Source organism: Sorex araneus, chromosome 11 (genome assembly GCF_027595985.1).
Source record: "Sorex araneus isolate mSorAra2 chromosome 11, mSorAra2.pri, whole genome shotgun sequence".
Taxonomy (NCBI): domain Eukaryota; kingdom Metazoa; phylum Chordata; class Mammalia; order Eulipotyphla; family Soricidae; genus Sorex; species Sorex araneus.
In genome coordinates, this window is record NC_073312.1 from 24911666 (window position 1) to 24934975 (window position 23310).

Below are 23310 nucleotides of genomic sequence, written 5' to 3' on the forward strand. Positions count from 1 at the left end.
CGGAGGACGGCCACCGAGCCCTCCCCGCGCCCGCCCTCCCCGGGGTCTCTGCCTCCTTCCCCTTTTTTTGAGAGCTGCGTCACAGGCACGCCGCGCCCCGGCGGCCGCCGCACGCACGTCTCGGGCCGCGGCGCGCTCGCCCAGGTCACTTTGACACGGCTCTCCCCTCCCACTCGCCGGCAATTAGCATATTAATAAAGGCCGGCCCAGCCCGGCGGGGCCCGGCGAGCGGGGGCGCGGGCGGGGGCGCGCGGCGGCGGGAGCGCACGGACACGCACACGCGCACACGCGGACACACACTCCGGGGACGCACCCCCGCGCGCGCACACGCGCAGGCCGCTCGCCTTCCTGCCCCGCTTCCTTCCTGTCTGCTCGGCGCCTGACAGGCCGCTCGCTGCAGCCGGGGGCCGTGCGCACCGGGCCGAGGCCGGGCCGGGCCGGGCCGGCGCCGAGGGCAGTGGGGGCCGCGGGCGGCGGCGGCGGCTCATGCCCGGCCTGTCCCCGCGCGGGGCGGGCACCGTGACTCGGCTGGGCCCCCGGCGGCGGGCGATGTGAAGATGTCAGTGGGCTGTGCCTGTCCTGGTGAGTGGGGCGCGCGACCCCTCCCTGCAGATCTCGCACCCCTGGCTGGGCGAGAACTTGCAGGGGGGCTGGGGTGGGGGCGTCTAGGACCGGGCGGAGATGGGGGGGGCGATCAGGGGTGTTCGAGGCCCCGGGCGTGGAGGGGGAGGGTTCACCCCATGGGGTAAATGCGCAACAACCCGGAGACCTGGGAGGGGTGGCGGGGAGGGGTAGTTTATGTATGTGTATGTGGGGGGAGTGCTTGGGGGGAGGCTAATTGGATAGGGGGGGCTGAAATTCCCAGAATTCCAGGGTGTTAACCAATCAGAAGTGACTCTGGACTTTTGACCCCCCCCTCAGGTCATCATAGAGTTGTGATTGGCTCGTTTCTGTTGCCCCCCCCACCCCCTCTTCTCTGCCGCTGTCTCCCTCTTACCTCTCCAGTGACACCCCCCTCCAGGCAGTTCCTTGGACCGTGTTTCGGGGAGGAGGGACTATTGGGGCCCTTCTTGCCCCCCTCCAAATTTTCCTGCCTGTTGCCAGGGAAGGTTGGCCCTCCTGAGGGACAGGAGGTACCCTAGGGGGGTGCAGATAATTGGGCCCTTGGGTCTGGCATCTCCTCCTCCGTGGGAGGGGGAATGTGGCAGCTCCAAGCAGGCTGGGAAATAAAGTGGTTGGTGAGTCAAGCTTGACCCAAGGCAAGAACTTGGGAGAGGACTTGAGGGCTCAAATACCTGCGCCCCCAAACACAGTAGCACTGGACGGTACCGGCAGGGACACTTCTCTCCTGGCGGGTAGGGAGGCTCTGTCCAGGAGGGCATAGAGAGCAGAGCACTGTGACTGGAGAAATGGCTTCTGAGGCCTCCAACTCACTCCCAGTGCCCAGAAAGTCTCTCCCCACCAGGCTGCAGTGCAGTATCTTGGGAGTCCCTGTGCCTGTCCTGGTTCGGACCCTTTGCCCCTCCAGGCGGCCCATTCTTTAGGAGCCCCACACTTAACACTGGGACTGTCCCCTCCCCCAGTCCCACCCAAAATTCCCAAGGGAGGTTTCCTTGAAAGTCATGTGACCAGGTCAGCGCTAGTAGACTGGGCTAGGCATACACCTCAGGTGCCTGCCGAGGCCCATATTTCAGGGGCACTGGAGAGTCTCCCCAGGAGAGTCCGCGGATCCCAAGGATCCCGTAATACCTGGGTGTGGGAACCTCTGGGTGCTGTTGCAAGGGGTTGGGATGAGGAGGAGGGGAAGAGCTTGCCAAACTGGAATACTGCCTGGTCCCTTCCTCCCTCCTACCAGGGGTGTGTGTGTGTGTGTGTGTGTGTGTGTGTGTGTGTGTGTTCGTGTTCTCTCATGATTGCCCCATGTTGGGTACTCTGTTCCGGTTGCCCCTTGCTCTAAGCCAGTCCTACTGCCGTGGTCCTCCACCACCAACAAGAGCAGCAGGATAACTGAGGCTCCGGACAAGCCCCAGGGCTGTGAGTTAAGATTTGATTCTTAGTTGCTGAGGCGTTGGAGGTGGGTGAGAAGGGGCGGTCAGGTTAGAAGGAGAGCCTGAGTCCCGTGAGAGAAGGGAAAGCGTTTCCCTCCCAGTCGCTCTGGGGATAGGAAGAGGTCCTGGGCCCAGGTATGATAGAGCTGGGGTGAGTTGGGGTGGGGTGGAGAACTCCAGAAAACCAAAGGCGTGTTCCTTTTGTGAGTCTGCCCTCTGCACGAGGGGCGAGAGGGCGAGAGAAGGCTCAGAGTCTCTTTTCTGAATGTCAGGAAATTGTGGCTTGATGCCACAGAGAATGGATGGAGGTTAGACTTCAAGGAGAACCACGTGGGGAGGGCTCGGAAGTGTCCTGGGTGGGGAATGGCAGGCCTCGCCGGAGGAAAGGTTTGCTGGAGGGCCTGGGAGCTTAGTCGAACCCAAGGGCATCCTGGCCGCATGTCTACTCCAGGCCCAGAGATCCTGCACACACATACACACCCCCCCAACCTTGAGCAGCCCTGGGGTGGGGGCCTGAGGCGCCTGGCAGGCCGCCCGCCTGCTGCCTGTCTGAGTCTCTCCTTTGTGCTCTGCTGTCTCCGGGCTCCTCCTCCTCCCCCAACCCGGCAGAGACAGCACATGCCCCACACATGTGACTGAGGGAAGCCAGAGCACACGCAGACCCACACACATGCACATGCGGAAGGAAGCCCCACAAGATACACGCAGACACACGCCCTCGGCTCCCCGCGTGCCCTTGTGCTGGGGGTGCTTCTGGGGCCTTGGTCAGGAGCTGAGAGAAGAATATCTGCTAAGAGCATCACCCGGGCAGGTCGCAGAGGGGCCCAGAGCCTGTCTGGGGCAGCCTGTGGCTCAGAAGGGTTAAGGCCAGGAGGAGTAGGGGGAGGGGAGGAGGCAGAAGTGGTGGCGGCTGGGAGCCAGGAGAGGAGGATGGCAGAGCGCCAGGCCAACGGGAGGCCGGGCACAGACAAAGGAAGGGGGGCAGGCACACTGGAGGCCTGGGTCAGGGAGCCCCAGGGGCCCAGGCAGGGGGCAGTGCTGGTACCTTATCCTGTGGACGGACCCTGGCTGCTCCCCCTTCTAGACTGGCCCTTCTCTCCCCCATCCCCTTGGTCATTCTTTAATGCTCCCTGCTCACTCCCCTCCCTGCTCCCTAATTTTAGGGCCTTCTAATTCAGACCTGCTCTTTAGCAGGACCTCTTCTGCCCCTGTGCAGTGGGGGGGATTAAGTAGAGGAGCGGCCTTTCTAGGGAAGGGGAACTTGGAGTCAACCCGCCTTGAAAGATTTTTAATCTTTCAACCAGAGTTTTAATACTTCTTAGTAGTTAGGGACCCTCCCTGCCCAAATTTGAAGAGACCAACTGGGTCAGGGGTTCTGAGCTAAGTGTAAGAGCCAGAGCACACACCAGTCCCCTCCTGAGTCACTGTTGGCCGTTGGTTGCTGGAAGGGGATAGAGGCTAGACCTGGCTCGAGGGGAGTGGGAGGTGGGCCCAGGGTGTTGCTTGCCCCAGTAGGGTTCCAGCCTCAGGCTCTCCTGCCTCTGTGGTTTAAGTTAGGATATTTGACCCTGTAAAGAGGACCAGGGATCTCTTCCTCCCTTGCCTATGAATACAAAGTTTAAAGACCCAAAACAATGGGCAGGAGTGAGAGAAAGAGAGAGAGAGAGAGAGAGAGAGAGAGAGAGAGAGAGAGAGAGAGAGAGAGAGAGTGTGTGTGTGTGTGTGTGTGTGTGTGTGGTTAGTCCAGAGTTGGCTGTAAATTTGGGGTTCATGTTGTTTCAAGGCCTGGTGTAGGCAGCACATTGCTCGTTGAATGTCATCAGTGTGGATGCATTTGTGAAAGCCGGGGTGTATCATGTGACCAGACTGATGGAGAATTGGAGACTGGCGTACAGGTTTCCCGGAAGGTGGTTTAGGGGGGAATGTCTGGGTAATAATGAATGATCGGTGCGTGTGTTTGTATATATTTGTCATGGGCTCAGGGGATCAGGGGGTATGTTTTGTGGGAGGCATGGATGGGTGGCTCAGGTCCCTGTGAGTGGAAGTGAGGGTCTAGTACAGACTGTGCCCATGTGTGTGTTCTGGGTTGGGGGTTATCTGGGGATTGGGGTTATACAGGTTCAAGTGTGTACAGGTGCTGATTTCTGCGATGTGAGTGGAGGATGCCCGTCGTCCCCCCGCACTGGGTGTGTCTTCAGAAGCCCTCTTGTGGGGTTGTGTGTGAAGATGGTTGTAGGGTATGGCTTAGGGAGCAGAGACTTAAAATGCAGCCAGGTGGGAGGTCCCAGCCTCCTCCCCTGGACACTTTCCTCTCTGTCCAGGTAGGCTCTGGAAGTCAAACACCTTCACACTTCTCTTCCTGGGGTGTGTATCCTACAGCCGCATGCCTCCTTGGGGGACCGTGGGCTGGCCTGGGGTGCCCGAAGTCCCCCCCTCCACGTGCTACTCCAGCGTTGGTGGGTGAGGGGCTTTCTGCTCAGGCCTCTCTGAGTCTGGGCTTGGAATTCCGCTGGGGTGGGGAGCCGGAGTGTCCCCCTCCCACTCGTGTTTACAGGCTGAAGTCGGAGTGTGTCTCGGTCATAAATAACCCCCTGCAGCCTGCCTCCAGCTGCTCGGGGATTTCCCCTGGGACTGAGCCCAGGGTGGCGGCCCAGACTGGCCCTCCACCCCAGAGGAGATGGCAGGAGAGAACCGAGGGCTGGGGGTTGGTGGGTTTGGGAAGGGGAGTGAAGATGCTGGAAGTCTGAGGCGTGCACCCAGCGTCCATCCCCGCTCCGGCTTGGGCTCTTCAGCTCACCCGAGCACCAACATCGAGCACCTATGTGGAGAGCTGGGGGCCGGGGGGCGGCATCCCATGGCCGGTCCCAGAGGCCTCTTGGGCCTCCTGCACGCCCCACCCGTGCCGTCCCCGCCGCTCCATCCCCGGTCTCTCCCGGTCTCTTGTCTCTCTTTTGTTTTTCTCGCCTGCCCTCCCTGTCTGCCTGCCTCACTCCCTCCCTCTCGCTCCCTCTTCCTCTTGCCTTGCAGGGAGGGGGCGGGGCCGGTGGGGGCAGCTCCACCCTCCGCCCGCCCTGGGGCCTCATTCTGCGTGAGGCTGGGAGAGAGCTGGGAGGAAGGGAGAGAGAAAGGCAGGGAAGGCAGGGAAGGCAGGGAGCCGGCGGGCGCTGTGTGTCTGTGTGTGTGAGTGTGTGTGTGTGTGTGAGTGTGTGTGTGCGCGCGCGTGTGCGTGCGCGCGCGGGTGCGAGTGAGTGTGAGGGCCGGGCCCTGCCGCTGCTAGTGTCTGGCACTGGGGCCCGGGGGCCTGGGGAGGGCGGGCGGGCTGCTTGGAGGCAGAGGCGGCGGCGGGGAGAGCCGGGGAGGAGGAGGAGGAGAGAGGAAAGAGCAGAGCAGCCATTGTTGAGGGAAACCTAGCAAACAAAGAAGGCTCCGGACTCCCCGCGGCCCCCCGCCCCCCAGGCCGGCCCCCCGGCCCCCGGCCCCTGGCCCAGTGGCTATTGTAACTTTCCCCCGGGGCTGTGGCCGCCTCCGGGCAGGCCCAGGCCGTGCGTGTGAGTCTTTGTGTGGCCGGCTGAGTGGAGCTCCCAGCCGGGCCTGCCTGTCCCACTCGGGACATGAGCTGCTGAAGTTGGCCTCCCCGCCACCCTCACCCTTGCCAGGGTCCCCGGGGGCTCCCAGCAGCTCCCCGCACCTCTTCTGGCCCCCTCAGTTCTCCCAGGTAAGTCTGGGCACCCTGCGATTCTGTTGGGGTCGGGTGGAAGGGTCTCAGGCTGGACCGGGCCCGGTAGGCTGGACTCCCCGAGGTGTCCCCAACTCCGAGGCCAGCGCGCCCCAGCGTGTTGACCTGTGATCAGCCCCCAAAGGGAGGGGGCTTGCCCTCTGGTCCGGCTGGTCGCTATGGAAATGCGCAGCTTGGGGTGCCCCCCCTCCAGCCCAGGACATGGAGTCCATCCTGAGAAACTTTCTAGTTCTGGATCCTTCTCTCTTCCCTCTTGCTGAGGACTCCAGCTGGGGGGGGGGGTTCTGCCTGCCGCCCAGGCTGGGTGACACAGCCCCATCACCCCTCCCACCCCCACCTTGCTCTCTACCCCTGTTGCTGGGGACAGGCAGCCACAGGGACAGATGGTCGGGGTGGTGTCCCCTCCCATTCTCTTCTCACTCCTGAGCCCGGCGCCGGGCTGCGGGAGTGTCTGCTCCAGTGCCCGGTCACCGGAGACGTGGGGAAGACCCCAGCGCTTTGGGCTTGAGCTCCTCGGCCGTGCTCCAGAGAAATGGAAGCTCCGAAACTTTTTTTTCAAAAGCGGAGGGAACGCCGAGGTCCTGGGTCTCCCTGAAACAGGGGGACGCCGAAGCTTTGCGGGAAAGCCGGCCTTGTTGCAGAGCGAGGGTCATCCGGGTCCTCCGGACTTGCCCCTCAGACCAGGCTTCTGATGGGCTGTGTGAGCGCTGGCCTCTGTGTGCCTCAGTTGGCCCGTCTGGGAAGTGGGGAGACCCCGGGCGGGACGTCTCCTGGCTGAGCCGAGCCTGGCAGGTGAGGCAGTGTCTCCGGGGCTGGGGGCATGTGCACACGTGGCCTGGGAGCGCCCCAGCGTGGGGAGAGGGCCTGTTGCGGGCACCCCGATCCTGCCTGGGGCTGCTGGGTTCCGGCCCTGGCTAGGCATGTTGGGGCGAGCTGGGGGTGGAAGCCTGCTGGGCAGGATGAGGCACACGCGTGTGCGGGCACACACAGGCTCCGACTCGTGGCACCTTTAGGGACTGGGTGGTGGAGGCCCCTCTGGGACCCTCCTTTTGCCCATATTGTGAGGAGGGGGGCCCTGGGGAGAGAATTAAATGACACTTGTTGGCACGGGGTCTTCCTTTGTCTCTCTTCCCCCCAAGGAACAAGATAGATCTTGTGTTTAAATTGGGGAGGGGGCCTCAGGTTAGCTACTCTTCTGAGAGGAGTCCAGGTTGGGGGCATCTCTGGGTAGGTCAATAGGACCGAGGTCAGCGCCATGGGAGCCCTCGTGCCTCAGTTTCCCCTCCGTTAGGAAGGGGGAAAAGAGAATTGTGAAGGTTCCTGGCTCATCCCGCACTCCTCTGATATGTTGGGTTTCTTTGGGTCCGGGGTCCTGGTGTCCCGGACCAGATACTCACTCCTGACTAGGTACCGCTTAGGCCGAGCCCCCCGGGTTCTGGGCTTTTGCACAGTGCCTCCGTCCCCTGCTGCTGGTCTCAGAAGACAGAGGTTCAGCCCAAAGTCCTGTTCTGAAGACAGTGAGACCCATGGCAGGGGTGGGGAGGGGGCTGGTCTGATAAGGGAATAGCCGTTGCTGGGGGAGGCCAAAGGCCCAACTGGTTATCTGGTGGGCGGCACCTACCCCCCCTTATCTTTCTATCCCCTGCCCTCCTGAGACCCTGAGGTGGAGGAGGGGCAGGGAGTTGGCAGAGAGAGTTCCCCTCTACTCCCCCGGCCCTGGTCTCCAGAGGGCAGTTGAGGGGTGGAAATAGTACAGGAACGAGAATCGGAAGGCTGGGGTCAGCTCCCGGCCCTGCTAAGCCAGGTGCTGAGCCAGTGGCCTTGGCGAGGCCAGAGGGACCTTAGGAGTTGGTCCTGCAACCTGCCAGGATTGTGACGGGGAACAGAACGACGTCGAGGGAAAGGTCGTCTGTAGAAATTAGATTCTGCTCTTTGGAGACCTGCTCTCTGGTGTTGCTGTCTCGTCGCAGTTCCTCTTCTGCCAGGGCTCGGGCACAGATGACATGGGGTGGTAGGCATGAGTTAGGGCCCGCATACCCCTGGCTTCAGGGGAGCGGCCGTGGAGCAGAGTGGCTGCCTTCCCTGGCTCCCAGAGCAGTGGAGCCTGGCCACAGTCTAGCTGGCCAGCAGGTGAGTGCCCAGGAGGGCCTCCGACAACCCCTTCTTCTCCTTCCTAGGTTGTTCCTCAAAGTCATTCAAGCTGTACTCGCCGAAGGAGCCCCCGAACGGCAACGCCTTCCCCCCCTTCCATCCCGGCACCATGCTGGATCGGGATGTGGGGTGAGTCCGGTCCTTTCACCTCCTTTCTCTGGCTGGGACTCTGTCTAGCAAAGAAGGGGTGAGCCCTGTGGGTGATCCCGGTCCCCCGACCCCCATTCTCATAGTCTCCTCTCTTCCGCAGCCCGACTCCCATGTACCCGCCTGCATACCTGGAGCCTGGGATTGGGTGAGTGGGGCCCCGAACAGGGGTGGGGGGGCGCGGAGCTGCTTTCTCCATCCAGGGAGCTGCTCCTCCTGACCCCCCCTTCCTCACTCCCCTCAGGAGGCATACACCGTACGGCAACCAAACCGACTACAGGATATTCGAGCTTAATAAGCGGCTTCAAAACTGGACAGAGGTGGGCCAGGGGCCAGGGGCTGGGAGGCAGGGGGCCCCTCTGGGGCACCCCTGTGGGAAGCCTGCTGCACTCACAGCTCTCTCTGTGCTCTCTAGGAATGTGACAATCTCTGGTGGGATGCTTTCACAACGGAGTTCTTCGAGGATGACGCCATGTTAACCATCACTTTCTGCTTGGAGGATGGACCAAAGAGATACAGTGAGTGACTTCCGGAGTTCCTGCCAGTTGTGCTGGGAGGCTATGTCTCCTGTGACCTTTTTTTTGGGGGGGAGGGTCACACCCAGCTATGTTCAGGGCTTACTCCTCTCCTGGCTCTGCACTCAGGAATTACTACTGGCGGTGCTAGGGGAACCATATAGGATGCCGGGGATCAAACCCAGGTCGGCCACAGGCAAGGCAAATGCCCTACCTGCTGTACTCTCACCCGGCCCCTCCTGTGACCTTTTACAAGGATGGAGCCTGGGTGTTTGTCCCTGGGAATCTGTCTCGAGGGCATGACATCTACCTGGCTTCTTCTGAAGGCTTTCATTTTGGGGGGTGAGGGTGGGCATGGGGGCCCATACCCGGTGGTGCTCAGGGATTACTCTTGGCTCTGCCATCAGGAGTTATTCCTGGTGGTGCTGGGGGACTAGATGGAACGCTGGGGGGTTGAGCCCAGGTTGGCTGTGTGCAAGGCAAACATCCTCCCTGCTGTGCTAGTGCTCTGGTCCCGTGAAGCCTTTCTTTCTGAAGAGTTTGTCCATCTCTGCAGCCATTGGACGGACCCTGATTCCACGCTACTTCCGAAGCATCTTTGAGGGAGGTGCTACGGAGCTGTACTACGTACTTAAGCACCCCAAGGAGGCATTCCACAGCAACTTTGTGTCCCTCGACTGTGACCAGGGCAGCATGGTGACCCAGCACGGCAAACCCATGTTCACCCAGGTCAGCAGCCCAGCTCGAGGTGGGGGCACGGGAGCCAGCTCCCCACACGTCCCTGCCTGTTGTACTTGGGAGCCAAATAGGAAGTGGGAGGGCTAGAAAAGGGCGGGGCACCAGGCTGCAGCAGGGTTTGACACTGAGCAAGTTTGTGGGCATAGTTTCCTGGGCACTGGGGCACACCTGCATATTCATAGAGCTTACAGGCATAGTTCATAGTCCAGGGAAGAAGAGAAGGGTCTGTTAAGCATGTCTGGGGGGGGGGGTACGCAGAGGAAGGGGCCTTGGAAGGGCATGTTCGTATGACATGTGTGTCCCAGGGATGTGGCAGTATATGAGGGGATGATCTGTCCGTCAGACTCCCAGACCTCTGTGGGTGGTGGGAGTTGGCGAGGGATGGTGGTGAGCAGGTAAAAGAATTGTCGGCGGCATGTTTGGGGGGCTGTGGCGAGGGGAGCAGAGTCACGATGAGCTTGTCTCCAGGTGTGTGTAGAGGGCCGGTTGTACCTGGAGTTCATGTTTGACGACATGATGCGGATAAAGACATGGCACTTCAGCATCCGGCAGCACCGAGAGCTCATCCCCCGAAGCATCCTTGCCATGCATGTAAGTGTTAGAACCAAGACACAAGGTGAAACGCTTCTTTCGAGGCCGGGGGCTGGGGCCATGCCCAGCAGGGCTCAGGGGCTGTCCCTGGCTCTGTGCTCAGACTGTGAGCCCTGCCAGGAGTAAGCCCTGAACAGCACTGACTGTGGCCCCATAACAAACAGGAAATAACAGCAACAACAAAACCGGAAGTAATCTCCGGTGGTGCTTAGGGGACCATGTGTGACATCAGGGATTTGAACCATGTCAGTCATATGCAGGGCAAGTGCCCGACCCTCGTACCATCTCTCTAGCCAGTAAAACTTATCTTTTCCTGTCTTTTCGGGTCACACCCTGCAATGCTCAGGGGTTACTCCTGGCAGTGCTTGGGGGATCATATAGGATGTCAGAAATCAAACCCGGGCCAGCCACATGCAAGGCGAACGAATGCCCCCCCCCACACACTGTACTATTGCTTTGGCCCTCGTAAAACCTTTTTTGACTGAGACCTTAGGATTAGTTTCCTTTTTTTGTTTGTTTGTTTGGTTTGTTGTTTTGTTTTTGGGCCACACTCCACATTGCTCAGGGGTAACTCTTGGCTTTGTGCTCAGGAATCACTCCTGGCGGGCTCAAGGACCCATATGGGGAGCTGGGGAATCAAACCAGGGTGGACATTGTGCAACACAATCACCCTACCCGCTGTACCATCTTTTCAAGATGGGATTAGTTTCACCATCTGGAAAATGGGTCTAATAACCAAAGCGTCTCTCCTAAGGACGGTCTCAATTCTCGGATGGTAGGCAGGGGAGCAGATGCACCCAGACATTGGTATTTTTATATTTCTCCCTCTAGGCCCAGGACCCCCAGATGTTGGATCAACTTTCCAAAAACATTACCCGGTGTGGGCTGTCCAATTCCACTCTCAACTACCTCCGAGTGAGTCTGGTACCCCAGTTCTAGCCCGTTCGGCTGGTGTCAGCTCCATACCTCTCTCCTGACTCGCCACCCCGCCCTGTGTCTGCCCCCAGCTCTGTGTGATACTCGAGCCCATGCAGGAGCTCATGTCCCGCCACAAGACCTACAGCCTCAGCCCCCGTGACTGCCTCAAGACCTGCCTTTTCCAGAAGTGGCAGCGCATGGTTGCGCCCCCCGGTGAGTTCCCCACACCTCCCCTCCCCTCCCCTCCCCTCCCCTGCCCTGCCCTGCCGTGCCCAGGGCCAGCGGCTGTGCAGCTTCTTCCTCACGCCCCGGTCTGCAGGGTAGGAGGGGTCCGGCTAGGCTTAGGCTCCTTAGGCGTCAGCATGCGGGGGAGCATGGGACCCCGCCCCGCCTAAGTTTCCCTTACCTGGGCAGCGGAGCCTGCACGCCAGCAACCCAGCAAACGGCGGAAACGGAAGATGTCAGGGGGCAGCACCATGAGCTCGGGGGGTGGCAACACCAACAACAGCAACAGCAAGAAGAAAAGCCCAGCCAGCACCTTCGCCCTCTCCAGCCAGGTACCTGTAAGCATCTCGGCTTTCTTCTCTCTTCTGGGCTGCCCCACTGCTGACCCCTGACCCTTGACCCTGTCCCAGCCTGAACGCACTAGCAGGCATTAGAGCCAAAACAAAAAAAGAAAGAAAGAAAGAAAGAAACAAAATGTTTGTCCCAGCGTCCTCTGCTAGCCTGGGCTGATGCTGGCCGTCACTGCTGAGAGCCCTTGTCAGTCGCATGCAGAGTGGTGAATACACACACTCAGACATAGCAACGTAGGACCTGACGTGACAGTGACAGCCACGAGGACGTGAACGTACAGGACACATAACGGACCTCTCAGACCATCAGATACACTCACTGACCCAGACTTGACGTGAGGGTCTTAGAATGCAGATGCACGCACATGCGCACACGTCACCTGTCCTCTCCTCCCATCCGGACTGCAGTTCAGGAATGCATTGAATTGGGGGGAGGTGGATGAGGCAGCTAGGGGACTTGATTGACCTCTCTTCCTGAGTCTAGCGGACATGGGTTGGCAGTTGTGACGCTGTGCAGTCCTCTAGTGGGAAGGAATCCGGGGCGTATAGGGTGTCGGAGGAGTGGGGATTTTTTTTTTTTTCCGTTTGGGTCTAAAGGAGCGGGTGGGGGTGTTGAGCTTCCTCGGGTGGGGACTGGGGCTCTGGGGTATCTGCCGCCCTGGGCCGGGCGAGCCCCTGCCCCGATTATGTTTGGGGACCTCCGCCACTCTCAGGATGTGATGGTGGTGGGGGAGCCCACCCTGATGGGCGGGGAGTTCGGGGACGAGGACGAGAGGCTCATCACCCGGCTGGAGAACACCCAGTTTGACGCGGCCAACGGCATCGACGACGAGGACAGCTTTAACAACTCCCCCGCCCTGGGCGCCAACAGCCCCTGGAACAGCAAGCCCCCGTCCAGCCAGGAAAGCAAATCGGAGAACCCCACGTCCCAGGCCTCCCAGTGAAGGCCTCACCGCGGCCGCCCGGCGCTCTGCCTGCCTGCCCCACCCCTCGAAGCCCCGGGGAGCAGAAGACGGAAAGACGAGACTGAGCGTCCGCCTGAAGTGGGCAGCCTCCACCCACCAGCTTCAGGGAGGAACTGGACTCGCCGGGGCCAAGGGGGCAGGATTTGCTCCCTCCATGGGCCCTGGGCTGGGCCTGGCCTCTGCAGAGCCTTTTGGGGGAAGGGGGTTCTCACGTGGATGCCTCTGTGGACCCTGGGCCTCTAGAAATGTCCCACCCCGCCCCACCCCCCCAGGGCATTTGCCTCCATCCTCACCCCAGATCCTGGGTTCTCCTTCTCCTGACTCCACCCCTCATAAGCCTGGGGTTGTCTACCCACAGCCCTCAGGACTGAAAGGTCTGGGGCCTGGTCGGGTGCCCCTACCCCAACCCTTCCCTAGGTGGGTGGTAGTAGAGGGGCAACGTCCTGGGTTCCTCCCATCTGTCACCTATCCCAGCCCCCCTTTTTAAAAAAAATAATATTATTAAAAATGTAAGTTTAAAAAAAAAAGTCACTCATGTAGCCCCTGTACCCCTTATTAAAAGTCCAGCTACCTCCCTACTCCTGGCAGATGGTCAGGGGCCGGGGGGCCAGATGGAGTGGAGCACGGGGACAGGGTGTGGGCACCCCATTTGATAGGGTTTGAGAGCTTCAGACCAGGGAGACGCTTAGCCATCTCTTCCTCCGGGGTGACTGTGATAGGCCATGGGGTGGGGGCCTTTGCCAGCCTTGCCTTGTGACAGCCCCCTGCCATTGTATCTGTCCCCCCCTCCTTCCAGGACTCTGGCCCACCTCCTGTTCCCCTCCCCCCCGCGGTGTGTACCCTTCACGACAGCAGCTGTCCCGGAGGGCAGAAGCTGGGAAGGGGCCCCCAGCCCTGTTTCCTGTGTTGTCCCAGTCAGTCAGCCGTGGGCTGGGGAGGGACCCGTCCTCCCTCCGTGCCCGGCTCCAGTTAGTCCAGCTGCCCATCGAGGCCCTCCCTGCCCTCCCCCACCACTGAGAGGCCCACCGGGGTGCCCCAGCTCTCAGCCCACCAGGGAGCCAGAGGTCTCCGTCCCTGCCCCGCCCTCCAACTGAATTAGTCTTCACGTCCCAATATTCCCTCCCTGCCTTTCTCCAGGAAGGGAGGGGCTGTCGGGATCCCCATTTCCCAGCCGGACTTGTGGGGGCCCAGGCCCGGCCACAGCAGGATCCAGGGAGTCTGGGCCCTGCACTGCGGCTTTGCTGCCTTTTACTGTGGCCAGTTCAGAAGCGATCATGCCACCTCTCTCCCCCTTTCCTTCCGGAATCTGGGATTTCCTCCCCCTACCCCCACCCCTGTACCACCACTCCAGCTGCCATGGCTGGAGGGGGGGTGTGCCAGGAGTTGAGGGAAGGGGTGGGAAGATGAATGGCCCGCCCCAATTGTAATGCCTTTTTTTTTCTTTTTCTTTTTTTCTTTTTCTTTTTTTTTTTTGGCGGGGGGGGTGCCATTTGAGTCATGTATGGTACCAATCAATAAAGAGACTTTTTGGTTTGAGAGTGTCCCGATTGGTCATTAGTGCCTAATAAATGACTCAATAAAAATGACCTCCCTCCTGCTTCCTGCAAAGTCCCTAAGACCTGTCGGGAGGAATATCTGGATTGAGCTCCCCTTTTCCTTTCACCTTGTTTCTCAACACACTGGACCCCATTTCCCTCAAAAACTGACCTGCCCAGGGCTAGCGAGGTTGTACAAATGTTAATGCATTTGCCTGGCACGAAGCGGACCCGACCCTGATTTGATCCCCATGCCCTTATGCCCTCACGGTCGGTTTCCGTAACAGCCAGGAGTAGCACCCCTCCCCCCTCCCCGCAATCCCAAAATAAAAGCAGAAAAGTGACTTTCCCCAGCCCCTTACTGCAAACTCACAGGGTGCCAGACAGGTGGCCCTCCTCGGTGTCCTGAGGACTAGCGTGGTAAGCAGGGGGCCTGGACATAGCTCAGAAGGCTCAAGGATTTGCCTAGCGTTTGGAAGGCCCGAGTTTGATGCCTGGCGTCTCCCAGCCTCCAAAGGCGTGCTGGGAGTGACACCCAGTTTAACAGCCCTAAACACTGCCAGGTGTGGCCCCAAACACCGAAACATGAGGCTCTTTGCCATCTGTGAGGGAGAAGGGGCAGGATATAAGCACCATTGAGAAGGGGCGGCCTGAACCTGTGAACACGGTGGGGCTGTTGGCCCCTGACCACCCCCTCTGCCCCCAGGTATGTGCTGCTTAGTTTCACTCCATTCCAGGCCGGGGCCTTGAACCATTTTCTCACTGTCTGCATCTGGTCGGGCAGCCTCCCTCCCTAACCAGCCCCAGCTGCAAGAAGAAAGCAGGAGACAGGCCCCTCCCGCTCGGATTCTCACAGCTCCCTGGGCCGGAGCGCGCGCAGACACCCATTACACGCACACACCAGCACACGTGCACTTACACATTCTTCTTTGCAGGCCTGACGCGGGGCATCATATATGCAAGGCACGTACTTTGCCACTGACCTCTAGCCCTGGCCCTACCTCTGACCTTTTTGCTTGAGCGAGTGCTAGCAGGCCTGTGAGCAGCGGGGGAGGAGCTGAACTCGCCACTGTATGAGCACGTGCCTGCTGTGCCGGTGGGAGTGTGGGCACACCGGTGCCAGGTCCCTCCGGTCTGGGGTGCGGTGCTCTACACAGCAGGGAAGACATGACTGCTGGCTTCATGTGGGGAGGCGGAGGTAGATGTATGTGGCTGTGTTGTGGAGTGCATACGATGTGGCCTTGCAGTTGTGTTGGACGTGGCTGGTGCGGGATAGCGGTTGTGGAACTGCATTTGGCCTTTGCTGGCGCACATCCTGAGAATGCTGAGTGTGTGTGTGTGTGTGTGTGTAACTGCATTGGGCCTTTGCTGGCACACATCCTGAGAATGCTGTGTGTGTGTGTGTGTGTGTGTGTGTGTGTGTCTGAGGCTGAGGCTAGGTGTGTGTGAGGGGGAGGTGGAGGCTGGAGTTAGAGGAGAGGTAAATGGCCGAGTCTGAGCTCCTGCTTAGGGGAAGAGGGAGGGCCAGAGAGAATGGGGAATCTATTCGTTGAATTCAGGAAACACAGTGGCTGGCAACTTCCTCTGGAGCCCCCTATCTGGCCCCACCCTATTTGTCTCAGCAGCCCCTCGAGGGAACGCCTGGGTCTGGGGGATCTGCCGGGGCAAGGGAAGAAAATGGCCCTTCAAGGCCCTCATGCTGTTTCCAGGCATAGATGAGGATCCGACTATGGTCTAGAGGAGCTTGTTTAGCTCAACTCTGAGCCGCAGCCAGGGGCCACTGCAGAGGCCCTGGGCGCTCTCAGCCTGGTCCCCGTACTTTCCCCGTGCTCCCTATCTCAGTCTACACCAGCCTCACCTCTACCTTTCTCCCAAAAGACTGGAGCCCAGCCTAAGCAGCTCCGGGTTGTCTGGTGACCAGCCCCTTCCGTAAAATGGAGAGCCCTAAGCTGTCCTCCAGACCCTCTGTCCTGTTCCCACACAATCGGGACAGGAGCCTGGATCAAGGCGGGAAGGGCAAGGCAGTGAGGGACAGGCCTGAGGCTTGGTTCTGGAGCAGGCTGGAAGGAAGAGAACTCGTCAAAAGAAGATTCGCATCAGCAGCCCACTCGCAGAATGTCAGTTGCTGGTTCCGCCACTGCAAGTCCAGGCTCCCCAGTACCCTGAGCGTTTACAAGCACTGTAGCCGCAGTTGCATTCTCTCAGGACCCACCTCGCAGCTCTCCCCGCCCCCCACCCCGCGCCTGAGGGTTTTGATAAAGTGAAACAGGAAATGGGTGGGAGACTGCACCCCACCTTAGGCGTTGGAGTGGGGGAAGATGAATGGGTTTGGAGCCTCTCACTGGAACCTGACTGGGGCCATTTCCTAACGGATTCCCGGCCCTTCTCAGGCTTACGAAACCTGCCTTCCTCCCTTTCCTGCCAGGCCCTCTCATTGCCGGCACTGCATGTAGGCATTAATTTAGGCATTACATCCACATGGTGCTCAGGGTCTTCTCCCAGCTCTGTGTCCAGGTGTTGCTCCCCAGGGAGCGTCACAGAAGCATGCGGTGCTGAGGACAGAACTGGGGCCTCCTGCATGCAGAGCGTGTGCTCAGGCTGCAGTGCTCTCTAACCTGCTGTATGCTACATTTTTTTTTTTCTTTTTGGGTCACACCTGGCGATGCTCAGGGGTTACTCCTGGCTTTGCACTCAGGAATTACTCCTGGCGGTGCTCAGGGGACCTTATGGGATGCTGGGAATGGAACCCGGATCAGCCGCGTGCAAGGTAAATGCCCTACCCGCTGTACTATCACTCCAGCTCCTGTATGCTACATTTTTGTTTGTTGGTTTGGTTTTGGTTTGCGGTCTACACTTGGCTGTGCCTTGGGCTCACTCCTGGCTCTGTGCTCAGGGACCATTCCTGCCAGCTTGGGGGACCCTACTAGGTGGGATTGAACATGGGTGGATGAGGGCAAGGCAAGTGCCTTAGCTGCTATACTACTTCTTTGGCTCCAGTTGTACCCTTCTTTTTTTTTTTCTTTTTGGGTCACACCCAGCAATGCACAGGAGTTACTCCTGACTCTGCACTCAGGAATCACCCCTGGCGGTGCTCAGGGGACCATATGGGATGCTGGGAATCGAACCCGGGTCGGCCTCGTGCAAGGCAAATGCCCTACCCGCTGTGCTATTGCTCCAGCCCCACCAGTTGTACCCTTCTTTATTTCTGTTTTCCACATCCAGCTGTGATCTGGGGATCAAACCTGGAGCTCCCTAGTGCAAAGTGTGTGCCCCAGACCTTTGAGCCATCTTTCTGGCCCCTTTATGTTACCAACTGTCTCTGTTACCAGCTCACCTCTCTAGGCAGAGAACCTGGAGCAGTTGCTGGCCTCTGAGAAGGTGAGGGGACAAGACTCTTTCACCATCACCCCTCAAACAAAGCTGCCTGGGGAGGCATGCAAATTCTCAGGAGCACAGAGTTAACCATAACTCTGTCCAGACATTCATGGCTGTTTCAGACATGGCACATATTCATTTACTTTGCTTCCATATAAGAACCTGAGTCAAAGAGAAGTACAGGAGTTAAGACACTTGCCTTGCAGGCAGCCAACCCCAGATCAATCCCTGGCACCACATACAGTTCTCTAAGCACCACTGAGTGTAGTACCAGGAATAGCCCTTGAGCACCACAGGATGTGAACCAAAACGTACTCTGCTCACCTGAAAAAGAAAACGAAAAAACGAAACCAAAAAGCCCTATAAAAACAAACAGTCTCTATCTACAAAACCAGGAAATGATGCAAAAAACTGAAACCCATGCCTTGCATGCTTGAGGCCCTGTCTTTGATCCCAACAACACAAGCTCCCAACCAAGTATTACCAGTTGTAGCTCTGTTGGCCCCCAGCAACCTAGCGGCCCTCAGTACCACTGGGCCCCGGAAGCACTGCATGTCCAGGCCTGAGCACTGACCCAGCAGCTCATACCTTTGAGAGCAGTAGCGCCAGGTGTCACCCAGGGGCAACTAAAGCATAACCCCAGAAAACCAAAACCCATGAGAGGTAGGACCTTGGCAATAACAGAAATCTAACTCTGGCTCATCTCACCCCATCCCTCTCCCAAGGTCTCAGCATCAGTTTTTTGGTTTTTCTTATTTACTTTTCTTTTGACCAGTAGGGGTGGGGGGGAGGGGCACACCTGGTGATGCTTGGTTTTCTCCTGGCTCTTCACTCAGGAATTATTCCTGGAGTGCTTTTAGGGAACATATAGAATGCTGGCGATTAAACTCTGGTCAGCTGTGTGCAAGGCAAGCGCCTTACTCACTCTACTATTGCTCCGGCTTCTTGTTTGGGGGACAATATGAGGTGCCAGAAATTGAACCCAGGTCAGCTGCATGCAAGGCAAATACCCCACCTGCTGTACTATTGCTCTGCCCCCACGTTTTTCTTTTAATATATTTGTCTTAGCTTTGTTTATCTAAACATTTAAATTATTTTTTTTTCTTTTTGGGTCACACCTGGAAATGTACAGGGGTTACTCCTGGCTCTGCACTCAAGAATCACCCCTGGCAGTGTTCAGAGGACCATATGGGATGCTGGGAATCGAACCTGGGTTGGCCACATCCAAGGCAAATGTCCTACCCGCTGTACTATTGTTCCAGCCCTTATTATTATTATTATTATTATTATTATTATGCCTCTGGAGAGCCTGGCAAGCTACTGAGAGTATCCTGCCTGGCAAGCTTTCTGTGGCATATTTGATATGCAAATACAGTAACAATAACAGGTCTCCAATCATTAGGAAAAGTGAGTAAGGAGAGGCTGCTAAAATCTCAGGGTTGGGACAAATGGAGATGTTACTGGCACCCGATTGAGTAAATTGATGAATAATGGGATGATGGTGATACAGTGATTATTTTGTCAAGGTTGGTTTGCTGTTTCTCCTGGCTCAGTGCTTAGGGATGACTGCAGGGTTTTGGGGGTACCCTGTAGTGTCAGGCACAGAATCCAGGGTACCAGCCTCTACAGGTTTTTAATTTAATTTTATTATTTTGGGTACCAGCAGTGCTCAGGGATTATTTCTGCCTCCTCATTTCAGGGAATTTCAGGGATCATTCCTGGTGGTGCTCAGGGAACCATATGCAATCCTGAGGACAGAACCAGCATTTAAGGCAAGTGCTTTAACTTCTTTTTTTTTTTTTAATTTTTGGTTCATACCCAGGGATACGCAGGAGTTATTCCTGGCTCTGTGCTCATGAATTACTCCTGGCAGTGCTGGGATCCACATGGGATATTGGGGATCGAACCTGGGTTGTCTGTGTGCAAGGCAAACGTCCTACTCACTATACTATCCCCACTCTGGCCCCTTTTATTGTTTTTTTATTCGTGTTTGGGCCACATCTGGTGGTGCCATGGCTCTGCACTCAGGAATATTTCTAGGCAGGCTCAGGGACCACATGGGAGTGTCAGGGTTTGAACCCAGGTTGGCCATAGGCAAAGCAAACACCCTGTTCACTGTACTAACACTTCCACTCCACCCTCCCACCGTGTGTGTGTGTGTGTGTGTGTGTGTGTGTGTGTGTGTGTGTGTGTGTGTTTGGTGGCAACACCTGTCAGTGCTCAGGCTTATTCCTGACTACTCAGATATCACTCCTGGCATGCTCATGCTCAGAGGCCATAGCAGTGCCAAGGATAGAACCCAGGTTGACTGCGTGCAAGGAAAGCGCTTTATACTTTAAATCCTATATTATCACGGAGAGCGCCACCCCACCCCCCCGCTGCGCCACCATTTAAAATTTTGTTTGCAATATCAGATATTGAACCCTGAGCCTTGTATCTTTAAGGCCAGTGCCCTACCACTGAACTATATCCTCGGCCTGGTAGATCTGTTTTTTTTTTTTTTTTTTTTTTTTTTGCTTTTTGGGTCACACCTGGTGATGCACAGGGGTTACTCCTGGCTTTGCACTCAGGAATTACCCCTGGCCGTGCTCAGGGAACCATATAGGATGCTGGGATTTGAACCCGGGTCGGCCGCGTGCAAGGCAAATGCCCTACCCGCTGTGCTATCTCTCCAGCCCCTGTTTTTTGTTTTTTGGTTATTTTTTTGGGTGGGGTCACACCCGGTGATGCACAGGGGTTATTCCTGGCTTATGCACTCAGGAATTACCCCTGGCGGTGCTCAGGGGACCATATGGGATGCTGGGAATCGAACCCAGGTCGGCTGCATGCAAGGCAAACACCCTACCCGCTGTGCTGTTGCTCCAGCCCCTGGTAGATCTGTTTTAAATAATTTTAGTATGGTGCTGAAGAGAAAGAACAGCAGGTAGGGCACTTGCCTTGCATGCAGCCGACCCAGGTTAGATCCCTCACATCCCATATTGTTCCCTGAGCTCCACCATGTGTGATCCCTGAGCACAGAATCAGGTGATCCCCTGAGGATCACCAGGTGTGGCCTAAAAATAAGAAAATAGGGGGCTGGAGCAATAGCACAGCGGGTAGGGCGTTTGCCTTGCACGCAGCCGCCCCGGTTTGATTCCCAACATCCTGTATGGCCCCCTGAGCACCGCTAGGGGTAATTCCTAAGTACAGAGTCAGGAGTGACCACTGTGCATCGCCAGGTGTGACCCAAAAAGCGGGGAAAAAAGAAATAAAACTAAAAGAGGGGCTGAGTGATAGTATAGTAGGTGGGTCCTTTGCCATGCATGTGGCCGACCCAGGTTCTATCCCTGACATCCCATGTCATTCCCTGCCAGGAGTAACTCCTGAGCATCACCAGGTGTGGCCCCAAAACCAAAATAAATGAATAAATAAGAGATTCTAAAGAAATAAAAATAAAAGAAAATGAGAATAAATAATGGTGTTGATCAACCTTTGAGAAGTATATGTGGGGAAAACACTACCAATTTTTATTAGGGAAGAAATAAGAAAAATTGAATTTTGCCTTCATTAAAAAATGGGGGCTGACTGTGAAATAATGCTGACTTCTTTGATCTTCAGGACCGCATGCTTCCAGCCCCCAACATTGCTGTGTGCAGCCTATGGCCCTGGAACTTGCAAATAGCACTCATTCTCGGGCCCCAGTGTTGTTTGATTTGGTGTGGTTTGTTTTGGGGTCACTCTTGGTAGTACTCCTAGTGGAGCTCAGGGGACCGTATGTGGTGCCAGGGATTGAACCTGGTTTAGCTGCATGCAAGGCAAATGCTTATCTGCAATACTATAGCTTTATCCCGAGGGGCCAAGCATTGAACCATCAGCCCTGTCGACCAATTATCATCTGGACCCTTTGAACACCACTTGGGAACCAAAAAAGCAGGTATAGTAGAGGAAGCTGAAGGAGGAAGGTGAAGGAAGCTATGGATACGGCCCAAAGGGCTTGTGTGCATGCTTTGCATGCAGGGCCTGGGCTCTTTCCAGAGCACAGGGTCCCTCTGAGCAAGGCTAAGACTGACCCTCAAGTGCAGCAGTACAGAGGAAAGGTGCTTGCTTTGGATCCTCGGCACCACATATGGTCTCCTGAGCCCCAGCAGGAGTCCCTGAGTACAGAGCCAGGGCCAAGCACAATAGGAGTACAAAAAAAAAAAAAAGGTACAGTGCTGGAAAAATTGTACAGCAGGTAAGGTGCTTGCCAGGAATAAGCCCTGAGCACAGCCAGGAGTGCCCCCAAACCCAAAAGTAAATACATTGAAATAAAGAGTGCAAACCTTAGTGAGCACCTTGGCTGAGTGTGCACACACCACACACTGCAGCCAGATGCGCACCCCCTACAAGCATCCCCTCCCCCCACATGCCCCCATCCCAGCCTCAACATCCTCAATGTCAGTCAGCAACACAGGGAAAGATCACCCTTATCCCCAGGTAGGGCTCTTGCCTTGCACACAGCAATCTGGGCTTGATTCCCCCACCCTCTATGGTCCTCAGAGCCCTGCCAGAAGGGATCTTTGAACACAGAGCTAGAAGCAAACTCTGAGCACTGTCCAGTGTGGCCCAAAAATAAAATCAATAAAAAGGAAAAGAAAAATGAAGAGGAAGGGCTGGAGCAATGGCACAGCGGGTAGGGCGTTTGCCTTGCACGAGGCCGACCTGGGTTCGATTCCCAGCATCCCATATGGTCCCCTGAGCACCACCAGGAGTGCAGAGCCAGGAGTAACCTCTGTGCATTGCCGGGTGTGACCCAAAAAGCAAAAAAAAAAAAGAAGAGGAGTTGTGAGGGAAGAAAATAAAGGAAAAGAATTACCAATTTGACTATATAAGGACTAAATTTATGACCTTGGTTTATCTATGTACAAATAAAAACTGAACCATATTCACTGGAAAAAATATTTGCAGCAAATATTGTGAGTTACAATCTTTTTGAATAGCTAATTTATGCAAAATAGGTTTAAAAAGAGCTCCCTCAATAAATAAGTGAGTAAGGGGTAATTTCAGAGGAGAAAGTTCTAAGAGTAAAAGACAGAAATATGGTGATTAAATTAATTCATATTAAAGTAATATAGTTCTTTTTATTTTTAGTACTATTTAAAAACAATACAAAACAGCTTTGTTGTGATAAACTCTAGATGCCATACACTTCACCCATGTAAAGTATTCAAACTTTGTGCAATCAATACTGCAATTTTTTGGGGGGTCCCAAACAGTGTTCAGGGGTCCCATGGCCACTCTGAGGGATACCTAGCAGTTGGTTCAGTGCCAGGGCTGAGGATGTAGTGCTGCTAGGGTCCTTCTTGCAGCATCTTTGAGGGGGTGTTTGTCTTTGGGCCACACCCTGATATGCTCAAAGCTTAATTGTGGCTAGGAGTTCACTCCTATGGGTGCTCAGGGGACCCTCTGCGTAGTGCCAGAGATAGAACTGGGGTCAACTGTATGCAAAGCAAGATCCTAAACCCCTGTGCAATCACTATGGCCTCAATTTCAGAACTTCCTCATAAATGGATGTTACCAAAACCTAAAATGAATAAGTATGTTTAATTAAATAAGGACCAGAAAATAGCTCAAAAAATCAAAGCGTGTATTATGCGTGCAGGCATTTCTCATTCTATCCCCAGCCTGGATACCACATGGCACGGTCTCCTTTAGCATTGCAAGGTGTGGTCCCAATTTACCCCTCATCCCAATAATAATAAATCCAAGGGGCTGGAGAGATAGTACAGCAGGTAGGGTGTTTGCCTTGCACGTGGTCAACCCTGGTTCGGCTCAGGGAATCTTATGTAGTCGCCCAAGCATAACCAGGAGTAACCTCTGAGCATCACTGGATGTGTTACCCCCCCCAACCAAATACAAAGGATGTTATAAGCTATCAAAAAGGTGTTTACTAAGACATTAAAAGAATATGAGGGGCCAGAGAGATGGTACCATGGGTAGTTTGCTTGCCTTGCATGCGCCTGACCCCGCTTCGATCCCTGGCATCCATTATGGTTCC

At 56.4% G+C, this 23310-nt stretch overlaps 1 protein-coding gene across 4 annotated transcripts; it reads left to right on the forward strand.

Annotated features, from left to right (window-relative positions):
- On the forward strand, positions 1 to 13925 carry LDB1 (LIM domain binding 1). 4 transcript variants are annotated; one of them, XM_055119102.1, is made up of 11 exons: positions 1 to 582; positions 7962 to 8064; positions 8186 to 8230; positions 8327 to 8402; positions 8498 to 8600; positions 9154 to 9326; positions 9804 to 9926; positions 10758 to 10841; positions 10934 to 11057; positions 11259 to 11401; positions 12133 to 13925. In XM_055119102.1, exons 1-11 carry the CDS (start codon positions 558 to 560, stop codon positions 12361 to 12363), a joined length of 1230 nt encoding a protein of 409 aa, XP_054975077.1. In that variant the 5' UTR covers positions 1 to 557; the 3' UTR covers positions 12364 to 13925. The 4 variants fall into 4 exon arrangements, with proteins under 4 accessions (XP_054975077.1, XP_004616381.1, XP_054975079.1 ...); XM_004616324.2 differs by having other exon boundaries at positions 7 to 582; positions 11259 to 11407; XM_055119104.1 differs by lacking the exon at positions 1 to 582 and adding an exon at positions 1498 to 1505 and having other exon boundaries at positions 11259 to 11407.
- The last annotated feature ends 9385 nt before the right edge of the window (positions 13926 to 23310 follow it).

Coding starts and splice junctions, on each gene's coding strand:
- LDB1 (XM_004616324.2), top strand. CDS start 558: ATGTCAGTGGGCTGTGCCTGTCCTG. Junction 8,065..8,185: donor ATGCTGGATCGGGATGTGGG/GTGAGTCCGGTC, acceptor TCTCTTCCGCAG/CCCGACTCCCATGTACCCGC. Junction 9,327..9,803: donor GCAAACCCATGTTCACCCAG/GTCAGCAGCCCA, acceptor GCTTGTCTCCAG/GTGTGTGTAGAGGGCCGGTT.